The following is a 25,071-nucleotide window of genomic DNA, read 5'->3' as shown; positions in this document are numbered from 1 at the left end:
ATAGGTCTGGGAAATTTTCAGCCATTATTTCCTCCAACACCCCTTCTGTCTCCTTTCCCTTCTCTTCTCCTTCTGGGATGCCTATAATGTGTATGTTTGTGCATTTTGCATTGTCATTCAGGTCCCTAAGTCCCTGCTGGATTTCTTCTATCTTTTTATCAGTCAGTTCTACTGTTTGATTTCAGATGTACTGTCTTCCACATCACTAATTCTTTCCTCTGCCTCTTTGAGTTCTGCTATTATTTGCTGAGAGTGTATTTTTGATTTCTTGAATTGTGCTATTCATCACCATTATATCCATTATATTTCTGTGTATGATTGCAATTTCTGCTGTATTCTCTCCAATTATTTTCTTCACATTCTTAATCTCATCCTTCACCTCATCAAATTGGTCCCTAATATATGTTTTGAGATCTTTAATTACTTGTTCAATGTTCTGCTCCTCTTCCTGGTTTTTAGTTTGTTATTGGATTGGGGCATGTTTTCTGATTCTTGGTTTGGTTTGTAGTTTTTTGTTGCTATCTGGTCATCATTTTATCTTCATGGGTTTAATCAGTTGCTTGGCTTCTTTGTCTAGTTTGGGATTTAATTAGTTGTTTTTGCATGTGTGTTAAGTCTTCTCTTTGTCATTTTGTTCTTCTTATTCTATTTCCTTGTTGTTGGCTAAGTTCAGTTGAAGGAAAATATTAAGGCCAGAGAAAGTAAAAGGAGTAAGAAAAGAAAATGAATAATAGGAGGATTTATAGTAAATATTAACAGAGGAACCATGTGAGATCTAGGAGAATGGATATTAGATTCATGTAAGCTTTGTAGAGTTATAACTAAGAAAAGTAGAGTATCTATAATGAGACAGTAAACTTAATATGGGGAGGGATATAGCGTGAATTAAAAGGCCAGTGTGCTCAAGAGAAAGGGAAAGAGAAAAGACAGGACAATAATATGGGGAGTGACTATAAGACAGAAAACAGAATTAAGTTAACAGAAATAAAAAGTCAGAAAAATTGGGGGCCAAACAAATAGAGGTATAATGTAAGAGAAACAATCAATGATGTAGGATATAAAGATATAGAGGAATGAGGATAGTGTTGGTGGCCAAAATCAATACACACAGAAAAGAGGAAATCAAGGATGAAGAAATACAGCAAATGTGAAGTGCTCCCTGCAGCACCTAATATAAAAAACATTAAAAAGAAGAGAAGGAAGGAAGGAAGGAAGGAAGGAAGGAAGGAAGGAAGGAAGGGAGGGAGGGAGGGAGGGAGGGAGGAGAAAGAAAGAAAAAGGCACAAGGGGGGGGAGGAAGCAAGCAAGAAGAAGAAAAGGAGAAAGGAAAAAAAAGAAAGAAAAAAGGGCCTTTGGGGGATAAAGTGGAAGGAAAAGCAAGAAGACAAACCAACAAAATAGAGACAAAGTTTCAAGCAAAGAATCCTCTTTGCATTTAAATAAAATGTCTAGGAATCTGACATTCCCTCTTTCTCCCTTCCTCACTTCCCTCTCTCACAGAGCAGCAGGAAACCTGCCTAAGAGGTCTGGTAGGAGATTCAAGTGGGTCCTTGTTCAACCAGCTAGCACAGAAAACAGTGACTCTTAATTTCCAGAGAAAGAGCACCCACACCTCACCAGGAACCCCAAGTATGCTACTGGAAGTTTGGAAAGCACCTCCTATGGTCCCTCTCCCTTTGGTGTGTTACAGGAGGGCTAGTAGATTTTCTGACTCCACCTTCTCCCAGACCAAGTTTCCTATCCCAGGTATTTAGGTAAATTGGGCTTTCTCAGCAGATTCACCACTCCTTTCTTCCCAGACTCTCCCCAAGCCATCTGGTATGCACCTCCAAGTGCAAAAAAAAAAAAAAAAAAAGGAGCGAAGGAATAAAAAAAATTCAACCTGCACTCATTTTGCCCCTCTCCACTTACCACTGAATCCCTCCCACTCACAGAGTCAGTCCAAAACCAGAGGGCTAGGGTAATCCCGGATCTCTGGGTGTGCTGGATTCAGGAAAGGGAAGTTGGGGATATTGCAGACTCAGGGTATGTAGGTCTGTGGAATGTGGACTTTGGGGGCTTAATGGGACACAGACCTGGGGACCATGCATCTGGAGATCACAGGGCTTGGGGATGCCACCACACAGCTGACAGTTTTCAGGGAGCACTGCGGCCACCAGTCCTAGGGGGAAGGGTCCCACCTCCCCACAACTTCCGACCTCTGTGCTAATAACCCACAATTCTACCTTTAGCAAGCACTACTTCTGTCACAGTCTCTCCAAATCAATATTCATACACCTGCCTTGCAAGCCCCCAAAACAACCCGCTCTGGCAAGATTCCAACCCTACTCAGTCACTTCTTTGCAGGAGAGATTGTGAGGTGCACTCACTCAGATGCCATCTTCTAGATGGTGATTTTTGCCTTTGTCAAACCTTGTAATTTTTTCCTTTAAGCTAGACATGATATATCAGTCAAAAGCAAGTAAACAAGCCTGTAGTGTGATGTTTTATGTTTATTTGGGTGTGAGTTAGAATATGTTTACTGTTTGTTGTACTGTGCTTTTAAAGGCTAAAATTTTCTTTTAACCTTGTTTTTGTCTCCACTGTCCTTATCTTTGTCTCCACTGTTGTCTTTAAGTTTCCCTAGAGTCTACTTCTTAAATAGAGACTCAGTCTTGCAGTTCTTTCAGCAATATTATTATTGTACAGGTGCCCTGTATATTGATGAGGTAGTAATTAGTTATAATCCTATGATTAGTTCTCAGCCCTATAGTGAGCATGTATTCCTGGGCTGTGACTTCACAAGTGCTTCTCAGCTTTTTCTTTTCTCCCTCTAGGGGTGACAAGAAGACTACAGGTAGCTGTAGTTGGGAGTGGGTATTTACCTTCTCCCAATTCTCTTAGGTCCTGGTAAAAGAGTTTCCCTTGAAAGCAGGCTGTTGTTCAGGAGAACAGAACGCATGGGGCTTATTTCAAAATGGTTACTTTTCCCCTGGCCTTGCTGGGAGCAGGAAGGGATTCTTCTCTAATCTTAACTCTGAGAACATTATGGTGGTCCTGGAGGTAAAACTCAAGAAGTTTTTCTTCTCAAGCTAGTCCATGCTCATTCTCTAGCAATTAGTCAGTTATGCTTAAGTGTACTTACAAGGCTCCAGCAGTGGTGCCTGCTGCCAGTCAGCTGTGATTCTTTGAATCTGCCTGTCTTTCCAGTGTTCAGGATGGTTTGTCCTGGAGACTCGTTTCTCAGGTGGCTCTAAAAAGGATTGTTGATTTTCAGTTTGTTCATCTTTTTTTTTCCTTGTCAGGATGAGAGTGATGACATCAAAACTCTTTACATGTTGAACTAGAAACTGGATGTCTATTCTTTTGCTGAGTTTTTTCCTGTCCCACTAATTGCTGACTATTATTCATTACTCTATCTATGCTCAATCTGGAAATACTGCACAGACTCTGAGCTCAGTCCTGGGCAATTGCCATTTATGTTCTCTCTTTTTTGACATTCTATTTTTTTCATTTTTTCTCTTGTGAGACCAACATCTGGAGATGTTTCTTGAGGAAACTCTAATTTTGCCAGAACTAATGATAAGAATTGTTCTACAAAAAGCAAGCTGATTTAAGCATCAGAATTATCTCTGTTTCCTCAAGTGAGAAACAACCCAGCAGAGGCTGGGAGATTAAATTTCAGAAATTCTTTACAAGGGAATTCTAAATAAGATGCATGGTTATATAGGGATGATATAGAAAGAGCATATAAATTCTGAAATGTTCTGACAATTAATATATCCTAATTATATTTTTCTGTGAAATAAGTTATTTTCTTACCATTTCACAGATTCTTGGTTTTTCTGTGAATTACAGATTTCTTTTTTTAGGTCTTTTTTACTTAAGTATATTTTTTCAGTATCATTGTCTCTGTGTTATTCTGTTTCCATTTTGTGTAATTATCTATATGCATAATCAATGTCTCAACTCAATTTCTGTCCAAGTATCTTTTTCTACAAATCTTTTACTAATCTCCTGAGTTTCTAACCACTTTAAAATTCTCCTATTATCAGTTTCCTTACCTTTCTTTATATTTTACCCATTTTTCTATTTGACATCATGCCAAAATCTTAAAAGCATCGTTTAGCATTTGATTCACATACTTCATTTTAAAATTATACAATATGATACATTTTTTTCTCTCAAACCCTTCTACAATTTCCTTTTTGTATTCCAGAATAATTTTTCTATGGATCACTGGTTTTTAGTAGGAAAAAAAATCCCTTCTCTACTTCCAATTTATTCCATTTTACTGGGTAACTCATAGGGAGTTGAAAGAGTTAATCACAAAGAGTAAATAGAGCCCACAATTCAGCTTGGAATAACCTCTCCTTCATTTATTTATGTTTTTAGTAAATTAAGATTTATTGAATGCTTTCTAAGAGTCAAGTAGTAGTCTAGGAACTAGAGATGTGAGTAAGACAGTCAAAGTCCTTTCTCTAATTGTATGGTGTGGTGGGGGTTGCTTTAAATCAACAAAATCAAATTACTGACAGCAATAATTTCAAATGGTTATCATTTTTATGAAAATGAAATTAGGATTAAATGAGAGAAAGACTATCAGTGAAAATAGGGTCGAGTTGGTATTGATTTACAATAGTAGGATACTGGGACTACTGCTCTAGGAGAGTTTTGAGTGCCAGTGAGATCATGATCAGTCCATCAAGGCAGACTCTGGCCCCTGTAGGCCCCACTAGCAGCTGCTCACCCTCAATGTCAAGGACACCACGGGGATCTTGTCTCTTCTCTCAAAGCCCCATAACCTAAGTTCTTGCTTCCTAGAGTCCCCAAGAACACCTACTCATCCAAGAACTTGCCAACCTAGGTACTTAATGCATATATCACTGTGGAACATAGAGATCAGCGGAATCTGAAGTGTACCCACTCTCCTTTAATGAGCCTCAAACCTCATTTTGAGATTTTCAGTCAAGCACAGGACCATTGAGAGTTGAGGAATTCTTCATGTTTGTGCACCTCACCAATTACTTCAAAGAATAAAAGCTTCTAATTCCCAGTGGCAATGAAGCTGGAAGGGTACAGTCCAAAATTCTGTCTGGAATATTTATATATTTATGTATATATTATATACATAATATGTATATATTATATACAAACTGATGAAGCCACAGCTCAAGAAAAAAATACATGAAATACTAAGATAAGTTTAAGACAGTCACTTTTTAAAAGTGATTTGAAGCTTCTGGTTTCACTATGCTCTTGATTTCTTCTTGCCCTTTGTGCTGAATGGGTCCTTAGGAGCTGTAAAGTCAGGCTTGGTGAGCACTTGACCAAAACCACCTGCCATGATCCAGCTCTGACCCATTGTCTGTTTCTGCAGGAGCAAAACCCAAGAGCTATCCCACCACAATCACCTGCACAGGTAGGTAGACCCCTTCCACCTCCACTGTTTGCTCTTGGGGTTCACCCCCTCCTCCCCTCCCTCCTCCCCTTTTCCCTCCCTCCAGCAGCAGTGACCACATGTCCTTCTACCTTTTAGACAAAGAGAAGCTCAGGCTCAGGGGAGGAGACTCCGCGTGCTCAGGCCGAGTGGAGGTCTGGCACGACTCCTGGAGCCTAGCGGAGGCTGAGGTGGTGTGTCGGCAGCTGGGCTGTGGCCCCGCCCTGGAGGCCCTGTGGGAGGCTGCGTTTGGCCCGGGCAACGGAAGCTTCTGGCTGGAGGGACGTGCGGTGCGAAGGGGGGGGGGAGGGCAGCGAGGCCTCCCTGTGGGGCTGCGCTGCTGCGCCCTGGGGGCGGGGCGACTCCAAGCAGGAAGAGGACGCTGGAGTGAGGTGGCTAAGGGGAGGGAGGGGTGAGTGTGCGCCCAGAAGCCCTCCTGGGCTGCCCTGCTGTGGGGCTCTGGTTCACGGATAGGTGGGGTCTGCTCTGACTCTGGTGACACTACAACATGCATCGCTGGTCCCTAGACCCTAGCGCTTTCCCAGGCCCACCCAGTCCAGTGGTCCCACTGCCTTCTCTTCTCTGCAGGGGAGAGGACCACGTTGTCCCCCAGCGCTAGAGGTGAGTGACTCTTCTGCCCTGAACCCTGAGGTAGAGACACCCAGATTTCCAGGGACCTACACTGTAGAGCTGACAAATTTCTGGCTTATTTAATGGTATCATTAGAGGAAAGACCTGATGACCAGGTGGGCAAAGCCCATTCAGCTGTGACAACCGGAAAGTCTGAGGTTTCACCAGCCTTCCCCTTACTGACACTCCTAAGACCAAATCCTGAATCACCTGACGCATCCAGGTAGGACCTGGGGGGGGCACTTCTTGGGGTTCCTGCAGACTGACTATCTGAGCAGGGGACTTCATGGCCCTGAGACTCAGGAGGTGGCAGGGGAAGGGGGTTCTCCTGGGCCCTAAAGCCTCGTGACCCTTTGGTCTCTGCAGGGCCCAAACCTCCAGGCTCAGCTCGTTTCCCTGGCATCTTCTTCCTGCCTGGAATCTTCTTCCTCATCCTGGGATCCCTGCTCTTCCTTGTCCTCATCATCCTGGCGTCTCAATCACACAGATGGAGAGCAGAGCCCAGAGGTGGGCCCTGGGGCGGGGGAGAGGGAGGGTGCACTGGGGAACACAGAGGGAGTGTCAGCAGGACATGGGTCAGGTGTGACAACCTGAAAAGTGCACACATTTAAGTCTTCACTCCCACTATCTGGCAAGTCTTCCCCCTTCTCTTCAATAGACGCCAGGATTTGAGAAACTCAAGTCCTTCATCCTGGGTTGACTGAAAGCTCTTAGAAAGTATGGCTTCCCATGTGTTTTAGTTTCCTGGCTGCCCAATAAAATAGGTGATTTAAACAACAGGAATTTATGGGCTCAAGATTTTGAGATGAGGAAATTTTTAAAATCAGACATTATCAAGGTGATACTTTCTACCAAAAGACTGTGGCCTTCTGGACTGGCTGCCAGAAATCTTTGGTTCTTGGCTTCTCTGTCACTTGGCAATGTGCATGGCAGCCTCTCCAGGCTTCTCCTTTCTCTTCTGTGCTCTATTGACATTGAGTTTCTGGCTGCTCCCTCCAGATTTCTCTCCGTGTGTCTAAACTTCATTCTGCTTATACAGGACTGCCCTAATAAGTTAAGACCCACTATGATTCAGTTGAGCCACACCTTAACTAAAGTGATCTCATCAAAAGGTCCTGTATACAATGGGGTCACACCCACAGGAATGGGTTAAGTTTAAGAACATGTTTTCCTGAGGTACATAGCTCCAAGTCACCATACCATGTAAACGGTGTCTGAGAAGATTGAGTGTAGATTTAACCTCAAGACAAGGTCAGGAAATCTAGCTCTGTATTAAGGGGATCAAGAAGACACAGGCTATGGAAAGGAGCCCTGGCATCCCATAAGGGTTTCTTCAGAGGTGAACATTGTGGAGCTCTGGAGGTTTAGTTTATTGCAAGGGGATTGTCTCTGGGTAGACTCTGAACTGGTGCTGCTTTCTCCAGCCTTGCTTGATTATGAAGATGCTCTCGATGAGGCATTTTCCCAAGAGATTGATTACCTCATAAAATCTAAAACAATTCCATTGTGAGAAAGAGCACTGGGGAAAGTGATTTTGAAATAATGTAACAACATGGACCATTTTGTGTTTTATGTGTATAATGAAAGAGAAAAATTGACTTTGGTATAGCTCTGGAATACATGGAGTGCGTGGCACCTGTCCTTACCAACTACAAGAAGCTTTTATTTGCAAGGCACCTAAGAGGAGAATGCTCACCTTCCATCTTTCTCAAGTGGTAGAGTTGGAGAGCCCGTAGGTGGGGGCAAGTACAGAACGGTCCTGTGGATCCTGAGGTCAACAGAGCACTGGAAGATCTGTGATTACATTGATGGGATATCCTGTCTTTGGGTGATACCTGTTTCTCCCCAGCAACTCCATGTCTCCCACAGCCTCAGAAAATGAGTGAATTCTTGGGTTTTCCTGGAACAGATTCACACCCCCTCAGTCACAGATATGTACATATTACATATTTCAGACTCTGTTACCAATGTTTGAAAATAGTAACTGAAACTCATAGCAAAATAGCTTTTGTTTAAGCTTTATGGTGAGTGAGGCCATTTTAGAAAAATATTATTGACCTTGGAATATTGTAATATTTTAAGGATTTGAATGTTTTATGGGAATATTGAGATCAAATATGTGCTTTGGGACAGCCTTGGAATATGGAAACTATATTTCTCAACTATAAATAATCTCTACATTACAAAGGGTTTGGGGTATCATCTAGTTCAACCCAGAACTTACTATTCCACCTAAGTCCTTGTCTGCTTTCAGAGCCTACAGGACAACAGGTTGATGCCACAGCAAATAGTTATGATGATGCTGAAGAATTACTTGTTCCTGAAATTCCCCCTTCTCCAGAGATGAATGGGAATTATTCTTTCTCAGAGAAGGAAGATGGTGTCAGGTTTTCCCAGACAGGTGAGTGGACAGCTGTCTTCAGTAGTCTTATTACTTTGTCATAAGGAAGGGAAATGTACACCCATCAATAGTTGTCATTTTCTGCACTATCTCAGTTTCTTGGTACCTTGGTCTATCTAGATGAGATCAGCTCTTTCTTATCGCTGATATTGCAACTATTTCATCTCCTCTGAGAGGAGGAATATATTGTATCCTTTGTCTAATATCAGGCCTTTAACTAAACACTTCCTCTTAGGAAGCAAATTTACAAAATAAACAGTTGAATATTCCAAAATATTCCACTCTTTAGTTGATTCTGTCCTTGAGTACCACACATTTCAAATACAAGAGATAGACAGAAATAATATTCACTCCAGCTAAAGCTCCACAAATTAAAGTGAAATCTAATTTCACAAAACCATCAAATGACTATCGGAATAAATCCATTAATTGATAGTCCCAGTCTTTTAACATATCACATTTTTGTGTATCCAAACAGAGAAGTTTACCTGGATTTTTTCAAGGGATAACGTTCTGTACCAAATCTGAGTTTCAATGCCTTGGCAATTGTCCCAGCTATACTACATAGAATAAATTGTCTAGGTCAGAGAAGACTGGATTCCCATTAGGAGGCCATAAACCTGAAAGGGACATAAGACCTGTTTATCAAAACAGAATCAGAAGTAGAATAGCAGCATAAATATGGCAAAGAGAACCTATTTGATAGAACACCTGAAATAATAACATCCCCCTGCTCTAAAGAGTGTTTCAGAGAATTGTTTTGCAGCAACCTCTGTATGAGGCTCTATCCACCAGTCATCCCCTCCCCCCATATAGGTCTATACCAATCCATTGATCCCAGTCAGCTCTGTGCACCAGCCAGAATCATGTAGATTAATCTGAGACAATTGGTAAATACAAAGACAACCACACTCATTTTCCCTATTCATATATAACCCAAGAAATTACAAATCAAATTAATATCCAACCTAGAGCAAAGAAAATAAAGTGAAAATCTGCTGGATAAAATTCTAACACCATAATCCTTTCCACCCTGGCAAGATGTCAATCACAAATGGAATCACACAGAAATAAATGCCTAGCACCTTTGACAAGAGGCTATGAAAAGGGGAGCAGATGTGGCTTAAGAAGTTGAGCACCTGCTTCCCACATGGGAGGTCCCTGATTCAGTCCCCAGTGCCTCCTAAAAAGAAAACAACAGCAAGTAGGCAAATGAAAAACCAACTCTCAGGGAAACCAATATGGCCCAGTTGTTTGTACCAGCTTCCACATACGAGGTCCTGATTCAATTCCCAGTGGTACCTCAAAAAAAAAAAAAAGAGACTATGAATATTATGTTAGAGATCTGGGGTAGAAAGGGAGAGAGACTGAAATTATCAGAAAGATTGTTAAATGAAGGATAGGTTTTGATTTCTTATTGACTATACAAGGAATGGTTATTTGTGGGTGTCCAGGAGTTAAGAAAAAGAGATCAATCCTTTGAGAACAAGCAAGATTATGTAAATAGATTGCAAAATCTATTCACCACGTGGAGTCAGTAAATGGTGGAAGAAACAAAGAAAAGAAGTAAAAAATGATCATTTCTGTATGTAAACAACAGAGGAGCTTTATATTATACTTTGTCATCCAGCAGCATCTCATCCATTAGTTAAGAGCAGAGCACTGAGTTGATGTTTACCTGTAAGCAGTGAAGATAAAGCCAGAAAAATTACACAAAATACAAGAAATTCCTGTGGTGACTGTGGTCCCTCTGCTGCAACAGCACCAATCTTGCACTCCAGGTATAATAAACGAAGGAGGGGGGATTCCAACACATCCTACTGACCCAGTATGAAAAGATTATCAGAGTCCACATAGAGTCTGTGCAGACATCTGTGATAAACATTAAATTACTACACAAACAGCATTTGTGATTCAGGACTTAGGTAAAACATAAAAATTTGCTGAAAAATAGAAATAAAAAGGTCAGGGTCATGATGCAATCATATCAGACTCATGAAGGAGAGCTGAAATAAGTGAGAAGAACATAATTCCCACTGATCAGTGGGATCATCATTAAACTGGATGTTGTATGTCCCTCCCATCATCTTGTGTACGTCTTTACTTTCAAACACAATAGTTTCCAATGTTATCATATACCAAGGAGACCTGGTTCCTCTCAGTGGACACTGGTATTTAGAAATGAAGGTCTGGGCCCTAGATGAACTCTTTGCTCCTGGGATGAGATTGTTTTAATGCCCTTTCAGCAGAGTATGACATAGATTGTTTCAAATCATTTGCTTCTATAGACTCCTCTAATTCCAATCCAATACCACAAGGTTTTTCTTTCTTTTCCCTCTTCCGTATTTGAATTTCCTTTCCCGTAATGATAATCTCAAGTCCCAGAAATTTTAATATATTTACACATTTGCTCATTCCTACAAGTCCCTCAAGCTAGTTTCAGAATTGCTATACCCACAGCATTATCAACATCAAATATATTCAGAAAAGGTCAAGATTGTGTTGCAGTTCTTTTTGTCTTAGATTAAGGGTCCATAGTCCAAGTACTGAGTTCAAAATTAAGGTGTCTTTTTTTTCTCTTTTGTATGGTTATGTTATTCATCTGACATACGGTTCTGTTCATTTGTTTCTATATACCAACCCCACAATATGTGAAGAGTGCCTATTTCTCTCAACGTTGCTGACAGGCTGTGTTAAAAAGCTTTTGAATTTTTGCCAATCTGATAGAGGAGAAATAGTATATAGTGAAGTTTTAATTCGTATTGCTTTTATTATAAGTGAAACATACTTTAAACTTTAATGAGATTTTATACCATTTTTGTGAACTAATATTTTTCACCTATTTTTCTACTGAATTTTTGGTCATTTTTCCTCAATTTTTTTACTAAGATTATTAATGCTTTATCTGTAAGATATGTTGAAATATTTTCTCCTAGTTTTTCATTTAGGTTTCGATTTTGCTAATTATTTTTTTTCCAAAAACTTTTTTCAGAAGAAAACACGAGGTCAGATTTCAACTTATAAACTCACTTATACAATTATAAGACTTTCTGCGTTAGATATCTATTGCTGTTTCATTACCCAAAACAATAAGCATTTATTATCTCACAGTTTCTGTGGGTCAGGAATCTGGGCATAGCTTAGCTGGCTGCCTCTGGCTAAGGGTCTTTCATGAGGGACAGTCAAGCTGCCAGCCAGGACTGTAGTCATCTCTTGGCTTCCAGACTCTCTCATTTGGCTGTTTGCAGGCCTTGGTTCCTTTCTTGTGGGCCTATCCATAGACTGCCTGAGTGTGCTCATGACTTGACAGCTGAATATGTGAGACAGAGAAAGAGAGAGCCCACAGCAGAAGTCACCATCTTTCATAACCCAGTCTGGGAGGGGACAGCCCCTCACTTCAGTAACATTCTATGATTAAAATCAAGTCACTAGGCCCAGCCCACCTTTAAGGGGAGGCAGGGATCACTGGGATCATCATAGATGCTGCCTACCACCTCTTCAGTCTGATCATTCTGCCAAACCTTTCAAGTGCAACATTCTTTAATTTATTTAAGTAAAATTAATGGCAGGACACAAACTGTGTGAGAAAGTACATGGTATGCCGTTGTTATACTCTTGCCTCAATCATTTATATTTTCCTACTCAGGGAAAAACAAATTCTGAGGGCTGCAAGTTACAGGACTGAAAAAACTAGTCCACAGATGGGTGGACAGATTTAAGAAAAATCAGTCGTGTGTGTTGCCAGGGTGGGGAAAGGGAAAGGAGGGCCCTACCTTGGCCATCTCTCTAGGGACTTTGAAACCCTAGGAAGGACCCACAGAGTACTTGGAGACTTCCAAATTGCAAAAAGCACAATATGGATGAAAGATACAAATATCTGTTGAACAAGTTTTTAAAACTTTTCAATCCTCCTCTGTACTCCACATCCACTACTTAACCATGTCATCCTTATCTCCCATATTTCTCACACTTTACACCAGAAAAACAATCTTAAAAGGTAAAGATGATGCAGGAAAAAATAATCAAAAAGGGAAGTAGCTCCTAAAGAAGCGCAGCAGAAGGATAGCACATAAAGGTGGGAGTGGACAAAGTTTTGAAATTGAAGGCAAGACACCAAGAGAAACTATTCATGATTTGACCCTCCAAGGAACAGGATTTGATTAGAATGAAAAGTAGCTCAATTTTTTTAAGTAAGAAATTTAAAATAAAAATCATAAAAAACAAAACTTTGCACAATTGTCTGTTCTGTGTGTGTGCTCATGATTATTTATACATTACTAGAGTTCTTTCTAGTAAAGGTTTATTATTACATAGTTATGTAAACTTTGAAGATACATGATAGCAGAGTTTCAGAAAGAATGTTCTAAAAGAATTAAAATCTGCTATTAAGAAGGGGAAAGAGCAAAACAACATCCCAGGAATTAAAGAATTCCTTGACCACCTATACAAGAGTGATGAGAAAAATTAAAATACATCAAAAGGTGAGAAAGAAGATGATCTACTTGACCCTTATTACTTATCCATCTCCATCTCCCCATAGAGGATCAGGTTAGGGCCTTTAACTTGTCTGGTTGTAAGGTTAGCCATAGGTTTATCATTCTAATCAAAGCACTTTTAGCATAAGAGATTGTTAGTTTATACATTAAACCCACTAAAGTACAAGTTCAGAAAGAAAAAGAAAGTAACATTTCTTGTGTACTATTTTCCTTAGCCTGACATGTATTAGATACTCAAATATATGATGAATAATATTGATGGTCTTCTAAACATTAAGATAGAACCCTCTGAAGCAGCACTATGAATTATTTCTGCAAAAATCCTACCATTCTTTCTATGGATGCAAAGTCTATGAAGACATTTCCAACCTAGAAAAATCTATCAACTGCTCCATCTCAGAATTTCTCTTGATGACCTATTTTCATAGAGTAACAAAGCAACTCCATGTTGCAAATTTCAAGAAAGAATGAGCAACACCATTCTGGCAAAATCAGGAGCCATGGGTCCAGAGGATGGAATCTCAAGCCACAGAAAACTATTCCAAGGCCATGAAAGCTAATAGAGGTTGCCCTGCTGAATTTTAAAATTGTTTGGGATCAACAACTCCTTTCTTTGCAACACTTTCTTCTTGAAATGGGAGTATCTATAGCTGTTATACTATGTTTGTCCCATCATTGTATCTTAGAAACAGATAATTTGTTTTCTAGTTTCACATACCCACAGATGGAAAGAAACTTTGCCCCAGGATGAATCATACCCATAGTCTCTCCTATACTTGATTAAATGATTCACGTGCTGAAATTTTGGAATTTTCAGTTTATGATATTTAGATGAGATTTTGTACTACAGGCTGATATTGTCATGAGCTGAGACATTTGGAGAGATTGGGAATGAGATGAATTTATTTTACATGTAGTATAGGTGTGAAATCTTGAGGACCAGAGAGCAGGCTTTAGTAGAACTGGAAGATATAGGTCCAAATGTTTGGAACCTGTACATGTTACCTTATTGGAAAAGAGGTCTTTGTAAATGTGGTTTAAGTCAAGGGTCTTGAGATGGAGCAATTATCCTGAATTATCAAGGCTGGCCCTAACTATAATTGAAGAGTCCTTAGAAGAGAGATAGAAGGAGAGATTTGAGACACAGAAGAGAAGGTGATGAAAAGAAGAGCAGAGAGAAATTTGAAGATGCTGGCCTTGAAGATTAGAGTGATGAGGCCACAAACCAAGGATGCCTACAGCCAGGAGAAGCTAGAAAGGACATGGGAACAGGTTCTCCCATATAACCTTGGGAGGGAGCATGCCTTTCCAGCATGCTTGATTTCAGCCCAGTGATATTCATTTCACTTCTGGCCTCTAGAACTCTGATAGAATAACTTTATGTACTTTCAATCCAAGTTCGTTGTGAATTGTTATAACAACCACTAGAAACTAATACAAGAGAATATCATGAAAAACCAGAGGAAGAAAGCAACAATACCAAATAACATTTTAAAGCCTGGTGACTGTGGAAGATGGCAGGGTAGAAATCTCCAGGAATCAGACCCTCCACCAAAACAACTATTGAAATGGTAGGAACTGTCTGAATCAACTATTTTGAAACTCCAGATACTAATGGAACACTATGCAGCATCCAAACAATGACAATATTAAATGCAGGAGCGGTTGCAAAGAAACCAGATCTCTTATACTGCTGATGGGAATGTAAAATGGTATAGTCACTCTGGAAAATAGTCTGGCAGTTTCCTGTAAAATTACCATATAGTCCAACAATTGCATTCTTTGGCATTTATCCTAAAGAAATGAAAACTTTTGCCCCCACATAAATCAGTATGTGAGTGTTCTCAGCAGCTTCATTCATAGTAAACAAAAGCTGGAAACAACCCAAATAGCCTTCAGTAGGTGAATGGTTAGACAAACTGTAGTATATTGGATAATGGAATACGACTCAGCAATTAAAATTGAGCAAACTTTGATACATGCAACAACTTGGGTGGATCTCAAAGATATTATGATGAGTCAAAAAAAAAAAATCTCAAAAGATTACTTACCATGTGATCCAATTATTTAACAATCTTGAGATGACAAAATTATAGAAATGGGGAGCGATTACTGATAGTTAGAGGTTAAAAAGGAGAGAGCGGATTGGTGTGACTGTGAAATGGTACCATGAGGGATTTTCTCATGGTGGTGATGGAATAATTTCTGTCTTGATTGTGGTGGTGGTTGCATAAATTAATATGTGTTCTAACATTGCATATAATTATGTATACATGCAAGTCAGTACATGTAAAAGCTGGTGAAATCTAAATAAGTTCTACGGTCTACTTAATGGTATTGTACCAAAATCAGTTTCTTGCTTTTAACATTTTACTCTTGGTATGTAAGATGTATTGGGTGAGGCTAGAGAAGACCACATGAGACATTATGTTTAATTATTTCCAAATAAAAGGTTTTTTAAAATCCAATTGTATGCTTTCTACAAGATATATATTTTAACTGTAGACACAGGTTAAGTTGAAAGTAAAATTATGCAAAAAGTATGAAATGCAAACACTAAGCATAAGAAAACTGGTACAGCAATATAAACATGGGAAAAAGAAGAATTCAACAGAGTATTTTAATAAATGGAGTAACACTACATAGTGACAAAAGGAGAAATATTCCAGAAAAATAGAACAATCATAAATACATAGGTAAATAATGCAGAGCATCAAAATTCATGAAGCCAAATTGGTAGAACTAAAGGGAGAAATAGACAAGCCACAAGCTAAGTGAGACATTTTAACATTTCTTTCTCTGTAATTGATAGGCCATGTGAAAAATATATCAGTAATTATATAGAATATACAAATGATACTATTAACCACAGTGACCAAGTTGCCATTTAAAGAATACTACATCTAAAAACACAAAATGTACATTCTTTCTGAGAGCACATGGAATTTTCACCAAGTTACATATTCTGAGCCATAAAAATCAGGATTTCTAAAATGTTCCCTGGTCATAAAATAATGGAACTAGAAATCAATAAAACTAAGATATCTAGAAAACTGTCAAATAGATGGAAATTGTAGAACACTCTTTAAAATCACCCAAATTTCAAAGAAGATATCAGAAGAAAAATTAGAAAATATTTCAAACAATAATAATGAAAAGAGAATAATATATCAAAAATTGTAGGATGTAGCTAAAGCACTACTCATACAGAATTGCCTATGTTAGAAAATAAGAAATTATTAAAATATCAATGATCAACCCTAAAAAGACTGAATAAGAAGCATGAACTGCCCGGGGCATGCCTCTATGGAACATGAATGTGTACATGTGGTGATGAATGTCATCTCAGTGGGTGGAGACCAACACAATAACCAACATAATATTAAATTCCCATATGGAGGAGTCCTGCTACATTATTTAATAGACTGGGAAGAATCTCTCAAGTATACAAGAAGTATCTAGTGAAGGAAGACAGACCAATATGCCAGGCCCTTGATATTTATGCTTATACTTATGAACTTTACTCTTGTAAAATCAAAACTCAGCCTAGTGATATATAATTGCCTAAGAGTTACCTACTGAAAACCTCCTTTTACTCAAATGTGGCCTCTCTCTGAGAAAACTCAGCATATAAACTCACTGCCTTCACCCCTGGCATGGGACATGACTCCAGGGGACAGGCCTTCCTGTCACCAAGGAATTATTACCAAGTGCCAACTAACAATGCATTTGGGAAAAGACCTTAACCAAAAGGAGGAAATATTAAATACAAATGAGTTTCTATGGCTAAGAGATTTCAAATTGAGATGGGAGGTCGTTCCAGAGGTTACGCTTATGCACATCCCAGGAAGATTTCACTGCCTGCCACAGTAAACAATGACTTGGGCAGGGGTGCTCCTGAGGGCTCTAGAGACATCTAGACACTGTAGGAAGGATAGACAACCCCAGGAAATCAGCACCAGGTCAATGGGCCTTACCTTGGAATATATAATAGCCTATCTCTCTAATATATCAGAGTTAAACTCATTTATAATTTCCCTACGTGTGGTTCCTCTGCCCCTTTTATTTGAAACTACGATTAGCACATACCCACTAAATATATGCCCCAGAGACTTAAACCTTCAGGATGTTCATATGCCAGTTGAGCCCTGAATCTCAGCAGAGTTGCAGCCAATACCTAGTCTCTAGATCATCAGACTCAACCAGGACAACTAACAAAATGATGATGATGGACAACGCCCATCCCAAAAAACAGTATCTACAACTGCAGGCAAGACTGTTCCATCCATTTGCCCCATGGGATCTAAGCCCCCTCTCAATCAAAAGCAGAGCAGTCATTACCATCCCAAAATCCTGAAGATTGAGGAATGGGCAAACGTAAGGGGGAAATGCAACTATGGACCAAAGTAGATGTATTGTTATTCTAGTAATCAAGAACTTGTAATATTGATATAAAGAGAGTGGTCACCAGAGGTTCTGAGGGGAGGAGAGGGGAAGGACAGATACAACATGGGGCATTTTGGGGATATTAGAATTGTGGGTATGATATTGTTATGATGGATGCAAACCATTATACATTTTGTCAAAACCTATAAAATTGTATGGTGCAAAGTGTAAACCATAATATAAACTATAGACCATGGTTAGTAACAATGCTTCAATATTTGCACATCAATTGTAACAAACATACTACATTAATGGAAGACATTATTAATAGGTGTGAGAGGGGGAGAGATGAGGCATATGGGAATCCCCTATATTTTCTATGTAACTTTTCTATAATCTAAAACTCCTTTAAAAGAACTTATTTCATTCATGTGGAGGCAATGGCCACTGGAGGTTCTGAGGGAAGGGAAAGAGAAAAACAGGTGTAATATGGGGGCATTTTTGGAACTAGGGAATTGTCCTGAATGACATTGTAATGGCAGATACAGGCCATTATATATCTGCCCATAACTACAAGATTGTGCGGGGGAGAGAGTAAACTGCAATGTAAACTATGATTCATGCTTAGTGGCAATGCTCCAAAATGGGTTCATCAATTGTAACAAATATACTACTGCTGGTGAAGGATATTGTTGATGTGGGAAACATGAGAGAGGTAGGGAGTAGGGCATATGGGAAGCCCCTATGTTTTCTATGTAACATTTATGTAATCTAAGTGTCTTTTGAAAAAAATTCTTGAAGTATATTAAAAAATTTAAAAAAAACTCCTTTAAAAATAGAGTTTAAAAAAAGAAGAGAAAACTGAAACCAAAGCAAGTAGAAGGAAATAAATAATAAAAATAAGGGCAAATATCTGGAAAATGAATAATTTAGAAAGGTAACAAAACTAAAAGTTGAAATATTGAAAAGGATTAATAAAATTGACAAAGTCATCAGGAAAGTAATTTTTTAAAAGAAAACACAATTTATCAATATCAGGGATGAAAGTGAGGCTCTCAGATTCAACAGACATTATAATGATAATAAGAAAATATTATAAACAACTCTATTTTAATAAATTTAACAGATAGGTGAAATGAAGAATTCCTTAAAAACATACTTTACCAAAACAGAATCAAGAGGAAAGAGAGGGAACCGGATTTGACTCAACTCATAGATCATCTACCTCCCATATGAGAGGTCCAGGATTCAAACCCAGGGCCTCCTGACCCATGTGGTGAGCTGGCCCACATGCAGTGCTGATTCACACATTGAGTGCCGTGCCACACAGGGGTGTCCCGCCCATAGGGAAGCCCCACACACAAGGAGTGCACCCTGAAGGGAAGCTGCCCCACGTGAGAAAAGCGCAGCCTGCCCAGGCGTGGAGCTGCACACATGGAGAGCTGATACAGCAAGATGACGCAACAAAAAGAGACACAGATTCCCAGTGCTGCTGACAAGAATGCAAGTGGACACAGAAGAACACACAGAGAATGGACACAGAGAGCAAATAACAGGGGGTGGGGAGAAAGGGAAAAGAAATTAATGAAAAATAAATCTTTAAAAAAAAGAAAGAGGAAAGAGAAATAGTCATATATCTATTAAAGAAAATGAATTTTTAATTTAAAAAAAAATCTCCCCACAAAGAAAATCAATGGTGATTTCTTTCATTCAAAGCAGAGTTAATATACAACCCTTACACTAACTCAATAAAATAAAAGGATGAATTGCTTCTGATGCTTCCAAACTCAAGGAAATTATAGACCAATATGCTAATGGTCAACAATTACCAATAGCTAAAACAAATCTGAAATAGAAGTATAAAATTGGAAGTCTTAAACCAACTGATATTAAAATTAACTGTAAAGCCACCCTAATCAAGACAACAGTATTTGCAAAAAGATGGAAATATCTATCAGTGAAACAGAATAGGGAATTGAGAAACAGACCCACACATATATGGACAAGTGATTTTCAACAAAGATATCAATGAATTCAGTGGAGAAACTGTTACTAGAAAAATGAACATCTGCAAATGGGACAAAAAAGAATCACAACCCTTGCCTCACACCAAACCAAAAGAGGGGGGGACTTAAAATGGATCATAGATTGAAATACAAAAGCCAAAGCTATAAAAATATCTAGAAGAACACATAAGAGAAAATCATCGCTACTTTGCATAGATAAAACCATCTTCAATGGAACACAAAAAGCACTAACAAAAGAAAAACACTATATTACATCCACCAAACTAAAAACCTTCCACTCTTCAAAAGAAAACATTACTAAATTAAAAGGCAAACCACAAAACTAGTAAAAATATTCATGTCACATATATCTGACATAGAATCTATACCCAAAATGCATAAAATTTTTACAAATCAATAATGAGAAGAAATATATGGAAAGGTAAAAGAATATATCCTATAGGGCTGGATTGAAATTAAAAGTATCAGAACATGTTGGGCGGTGGACTTGGCCCAGTGGTTAGGGCATCCGTCTACCACATGGAATGTCCACGGTTCAAACCCCGGGCCTCCTTGACCCGTGTGGAGCTGGCCCATGCACAGTGCTGATACGCACAAGGAGTGCCTGCCATGCAGGGGTGTCCCCGCGTAGGGGAGCCCCACACGCAAGGAGTGCGCCCCTTAAGGAGAGACGCCCAGTGCGACAGGAAGTGCAGCCTGCCCAGGAATGGTGCTGCACACACAGAGAGCCGACACAACAAGATGATGCAACAAAAAGAAAACACAGATTCCCATGCCGCTGACAACAACAGAAGTGGACAAAGAAGACGCAGCAAATAGACACAGAAAACAGACAACCGGGGCGGTGGGGGGAAGGGGAGAGAAATAATAAATAAATCTTAAAAAAAAAAGTATCAGTACATGCACAGTATAAACGTGTGTGTGTAATTGTCTGCTAAGAGGACCTAGGAACAATGACATATCTTACCCCTGTCTGTGCAAATATCATTCTCCCCTAGGATACAGGAATCCTTGGAGAATTGGCTGATGCTGGGGAAAAAGCAATAAAAGTACAAGATTACTTTTGGTGTTTTTCCCCCCAACACATAATATTTTTTAAATATATTTTTGTCAGAGACACTGTGAGATAAGTTTGTAAGAAATGCTTCATGACAATGCAGAGTTGGTAGAGAGGTGATGTGTGAGACCCCTGTGTGATGTTATGTATGTTTGTTTTGTAAGTTCACAATCTTTACTACACATTTATTGTTTATGTGTGTTCATGTATGAATAGTATACTTCAGTTTAAAAAATCATTCAAAAAATTACAAGATTAATGAAATATCTTGTTAGAGAAAGTTAAAAAGTGCTCACAAAGTCACTGGGCAATGTCAAAAGCCCACAAAATCCAACCCAAAGGGGCTTCCTCTGACCAAATCTGGAACAATGTGAGCTGTGGATTGATAGGAATGAAGTATAACCCATTGAATGTCAGAATCAATGAGTGATATGATAAATAACCGAACATATAAATAAATGGAGAGAAAGTTTCTTCTTCCAAAGAGTGACAACTAATAAGCTTAAATGGAATGAAAACATAAGAATATAAGCAATGGATACTAAACCAGTGGGTGAAAATTGGATGAGGAAGGGATATTTAAATAGTCTCAAAATATTCCCTCAGAAACTATGTATTACTGGCAAAGGAAAAACTAGTAAATTTACAGTGTAGAAACATGGTCAAGTCACCTTAATCAATTGATCAAGCTAATATCACCAATATTGGGCACAATCTGATACCATATGCTTCCTGATAAGGTGCACTAGAAAGAATACATCACTTAACTCAGATGTGCTAAAAATGCATAATCATGAGGAAGCATCAGACCAACCCAAATTGAGGGATATTCTCCAAAATAATTGATCTTTACTATTCGAAAATGTAAAAGTCAAATACTTCAAAGAAAGGCTGAGGAATGCTTCCAGAATAAGAATATTAAAGAGTCATAACAACTGAATGCATTGCAGTCTCCTGGAATGGATTCTAGAAAGTAAGGAAATTGCTTTCAATGACATTAATGGGACAATTGACAAAATTCAGACGTAGATTGTATATTAGATAGTAATATTGAGTAAATGTTACATTAACTGATTTTTGTAACTAAATTGTGATTATGTAAGAAAATGGCCTTGTTCTTAGGAAAGACACACTGGAATTTTGAGGGGGAAAGGGCACTAGTATCCAACCTACAGGAAAATGGTTCCCAAAAAATTACACTCATGTTTATAGAGAAATCATTATAAAATAATGGGAAAAAATATAAACAACTGCTGATTCTTGGTGAAGGATTTTTGGGAATTCATTTTACCATCCTCTAAAAGGTTCTGTAAACTGAAATTAAATCAAAATTTAAAGTTAATGATGTAATGAAATTAAACCAAAAGGTGAGCATATTATTCTTTCATTTCAACTTTAAATTTTGATTTCAAGAACACAAAAAATTCTAGTATCTTTCACTAATATCAAATAAAGATAATCAGTCATCTTTAGTTTTCTTAAAACAGAGACATAAAAGTACTTGTTTACCTCATATTGGTTTATGCATGCAAACTCTTCTTTATAGAATAAATGCAAAATTTTTTGAAAGGTGCCTGGAGACAATCAACTTGAAGTGTTTGAATCCTTTGGCCACCATGAAGTATTCTTTTGCCATTTTCTTTTATTAGTTGTTTGATTTGTGTGTATGTTGATTTTTGAGGAATTCTTTATTTAGTCATTTATTAGATATAATTATTGTGAATCTCTTTTTCCACTCTGTAGCTTTCATTTTAATCTCTTTTTGTGGATTGCCTGATGAACGGGCATTTGTGTTAATAATACTAAATGTATTAATTTTTTCCTTATTTGGTGTCCTGTTCAAGAAATTTTCCCATTGACCATTTTATCTAAGTTGTCAAATGCATGCACATGAAGTTATTCTTCAGATCCTCTGCAGTGATGCTTCATTTTCAGTGAGGATATTGACAATTCGTGTTTGCTCTTTTATTCCTTGACTAAGTTTGTTGATGGCTTATCAATTTTATATATCTTTTAAGAAAATTACTTTTGGTTTTCTTGCTTTTCTCTAGGGTATTCAGTATTTTTGTTCATTGATTTCTTCCCTATTTTTCCTTCCACCTTTTAAAATTTAATATGCTAATATTTTTGTAAATGCTTATGATGAAACTTAGATCAATGATTTTAAACTTTCCATTTGTTCTAAAATATGTATTTTTTTAAAGATTTATTTCTCTCCCCTTCTCCCCCCAAGTTGTCTGTTCTCTGTGTCTATTTGCTGCGTCTTCTTCTTTGTCCACTTCTGTTGTAGTCAGTTTGCACGAGACTCTGTGTTTCTTTTTGTTGCATCATCTTGTGTCAGCTCTCCATGTGTGCGGCACCATTCCTGAGCAGGCCACACTTTCTTTCCTGCTGGGCGGCTCTCCTTACGGGGCGCACTCCTTGCGCGTGGGGCTCCCCTATGCGGGGACACCCCTGCATGGCAGGGCACTCCTTGCATGCATCAGCACTGCGCATGGGCCAGCTCCACACAGGTCAAGGAGGCCCGGGGTTTGAACCGCGGACCTCCCATGTGGTAGACAGACGAAGTCCGCTGCCTAAACCATGTATTGAAAGCTATGTATTTCCTTCAAAGCTTGGTTTGAATGGCAACTGATAAATTTTTGTATAGTATATTTTTAATATCTTATAAATAAAAATATTTTTACTTACATTTTCTTTCTTTTTCCCAGGGGTTTTTTAACAAATGATATTTGATTTGCAAATATTTGGGGATTTTCCAGCTATTTTATATCATTTATTTCTAGTTTATGTGTCGTGATATGAGCACAATTTCTGCAGGGTTTTAATTATTTCAAATATTTTAAAATATGTGGAGACCTACTTTATGATATCAATTTGTTTTATTGTTCATCTATTTGATCAGTTTCTGCGATAGGTAATGTAAGATCTGCAACTATGAAACACAAAGTGTTGCCAGCAAACCACCAGAAGCTAGGAAGAGGCAAAGGCTTCTCCCCTCGGACTTCCAAGGGAGTGTGGCCTTCCAACACCTTGATTTCAGATTTCTAACCCACAGAACGAGAGACAAGAAATTTCTCTGTTTCAAGCTACCTTGTTTGTGCTACTTTGACACCCCAAGGAAAATGATTTCCATCAATTTTTACACTCCATCAGTGAGTCAGAGGAAAGTCCTTGAGTTTGATGAGTGAAAGGAGGATGTGGAGGAGTACGAAGGCTTAGTCAACTGATACTTCCTCTGGAATCAGGCAGGTCACTGGATGATGGCAGGCAACCCAATGCATTGCTCTTGTCTGGGTGTATCGCCAACAACTGCTGAGCTCCCTGCCCAAGGCTCAGAGAAACCGCTAGCTCAGAAACTTAACCAGATCCAGACTGACTCAACACAAAGTTCTCAGTAACCTTTTCTTGTTTGTCTATGTGCTAGCAAGACAAGACCCAACTTGCAAATAGCTACTCATTTCATCAAATAGGGGGGTATGAAATTTTGTAGACATGAATATCTCTCTTTGCTGCTACAGAAAGAGTGAAGAATTAGGAGAAAGAAAATGAGATATTTTCTTTTCTTCCTTTCTTTACAAATAACTCTCAATACTGAATGTTAACAGTTCTAGGCTTCATTAATCCTGAGCCACGGCTAATGTGTTTTTATGTTTGTTTTTATATTTGTGTGTTTGTTTGTTTGTTTGTTTTAGGGTCAAATCAAGCTTTTTTAGACTCCAAAAAGCCAATCTACAACCAGCCCTTTGGAGGGATTCTAAGGCTATCCATAGGGAATGAGTTGACTCTTAAGGGTGAAAGGGTTCAAGGCTGGCCCAGCACTAGAAGGTGAGCCTTTCCTTCAGATGGGCTACAGGAAAGGCATACTGGTTTTCAGGAAAAAGGCAATACCAGCATCTTGCCTGCCATGGTTTCCTGTATGGGGAAACATCTGGAAGACACCTATGGAAGATGGATATTGAACTAGGATCTTTGTGGCTGAAACTCTTGATGGTAAGTAGGTAGAAAGCTGGCATTCAGTTGCTTTACTCCAGAATAGCTGCAAGCGCTGTTTAAAATGGGTAAATTTTTGCTGCCCCCTATGCCAAGACCATGGTCATCCTGGTTCATTGCCCTAAAAGCCTCTTCACAATTAAAGAAATACAGGGTTAAAGGAATGATGTTCTGCTACATGCTACAACAAAGAGTAACCTTGAAAACAACATATTGAGTGAAATAAGACAGTCACAAAAGGACAAATATTGTATGATCTTGCTTGTATGTAATAATTAGAATATGCAAATTCATAGAGTCAGAAATAAGAATACAGTTTACCAGGCACAGGAGTGAGGATGGGGAACATGGAGTTAATGATTAATTGGAAAAGTTGCTGTACTAGAAGTTTGAGTAATGGATGGTAACAATGGTAGCACAGCATTGTGAAATGTCAAAACATAATAGATTGTATACTTGCAAGTGGTTACATCGGGAAATTTTAGGTTGTATATATCTTACCAGAATAAAATTTTAAAAAAAAACATAGAAATATACAACACAAAAAACGAACACTAATGCAATCTATGGACTATAGTAAATAAAATAATTAATAATATTATTTTATCAATGGTAACAAAGGTACCACACTAATGCGAAGCATTACTAATAATAAAGAAAAC

At 38.6% G+C, this 25,071-nt stretch overlaps 1 protein-coding gene and 1 pseudogene across 1 annotated transcript in view; both read left to right on the top strand.

The window, feature by feature from the left end:
* Nucleotides 1-24,248, top strand: part of LOC105744224 (antigen WC1.1-like) — a 67,161-nt pseudogene extending 42,913 nt beyond the window's left edge.
* Nucleotides 24,249-24,367: 119 nt separating this feature from the next.
* Nucleotides 24,368-25,071, top strand: part of LOC105744225 (antigen WC1.1-like) — a 42,366-nt gene continuing 41,662 nt past the window's right edge. The window contains exon 1 of the mRNA XM_058282335.1: nt 24,368-24,409. Coding sequence (XP_058138318.1) covers nt 24,368-24,409 — 42 coding nt within the window. The remainder of the gene's footprint in view (nt 24,410-25,071) is intronic.

Source organism: Dasypus novemcinctus, chromosome 20 (assembly GCF_030445035.2).
Source record: "Dasypus novemcinctus isolate mDasNov1 chromosome 20, mDasNov1.1.hap2, whole genome shotgun sequence".
NCBI lineage: Eukaryota > Metazoa > Chordata > Mammalia > Cingulata > Dasypodidae > Dasypus > Dasypus novemcinctus.
Note: the sequence above shows the minus strand (reverse complement) of the source record. Positions and strands in the feature narration are given on the sequence as shown.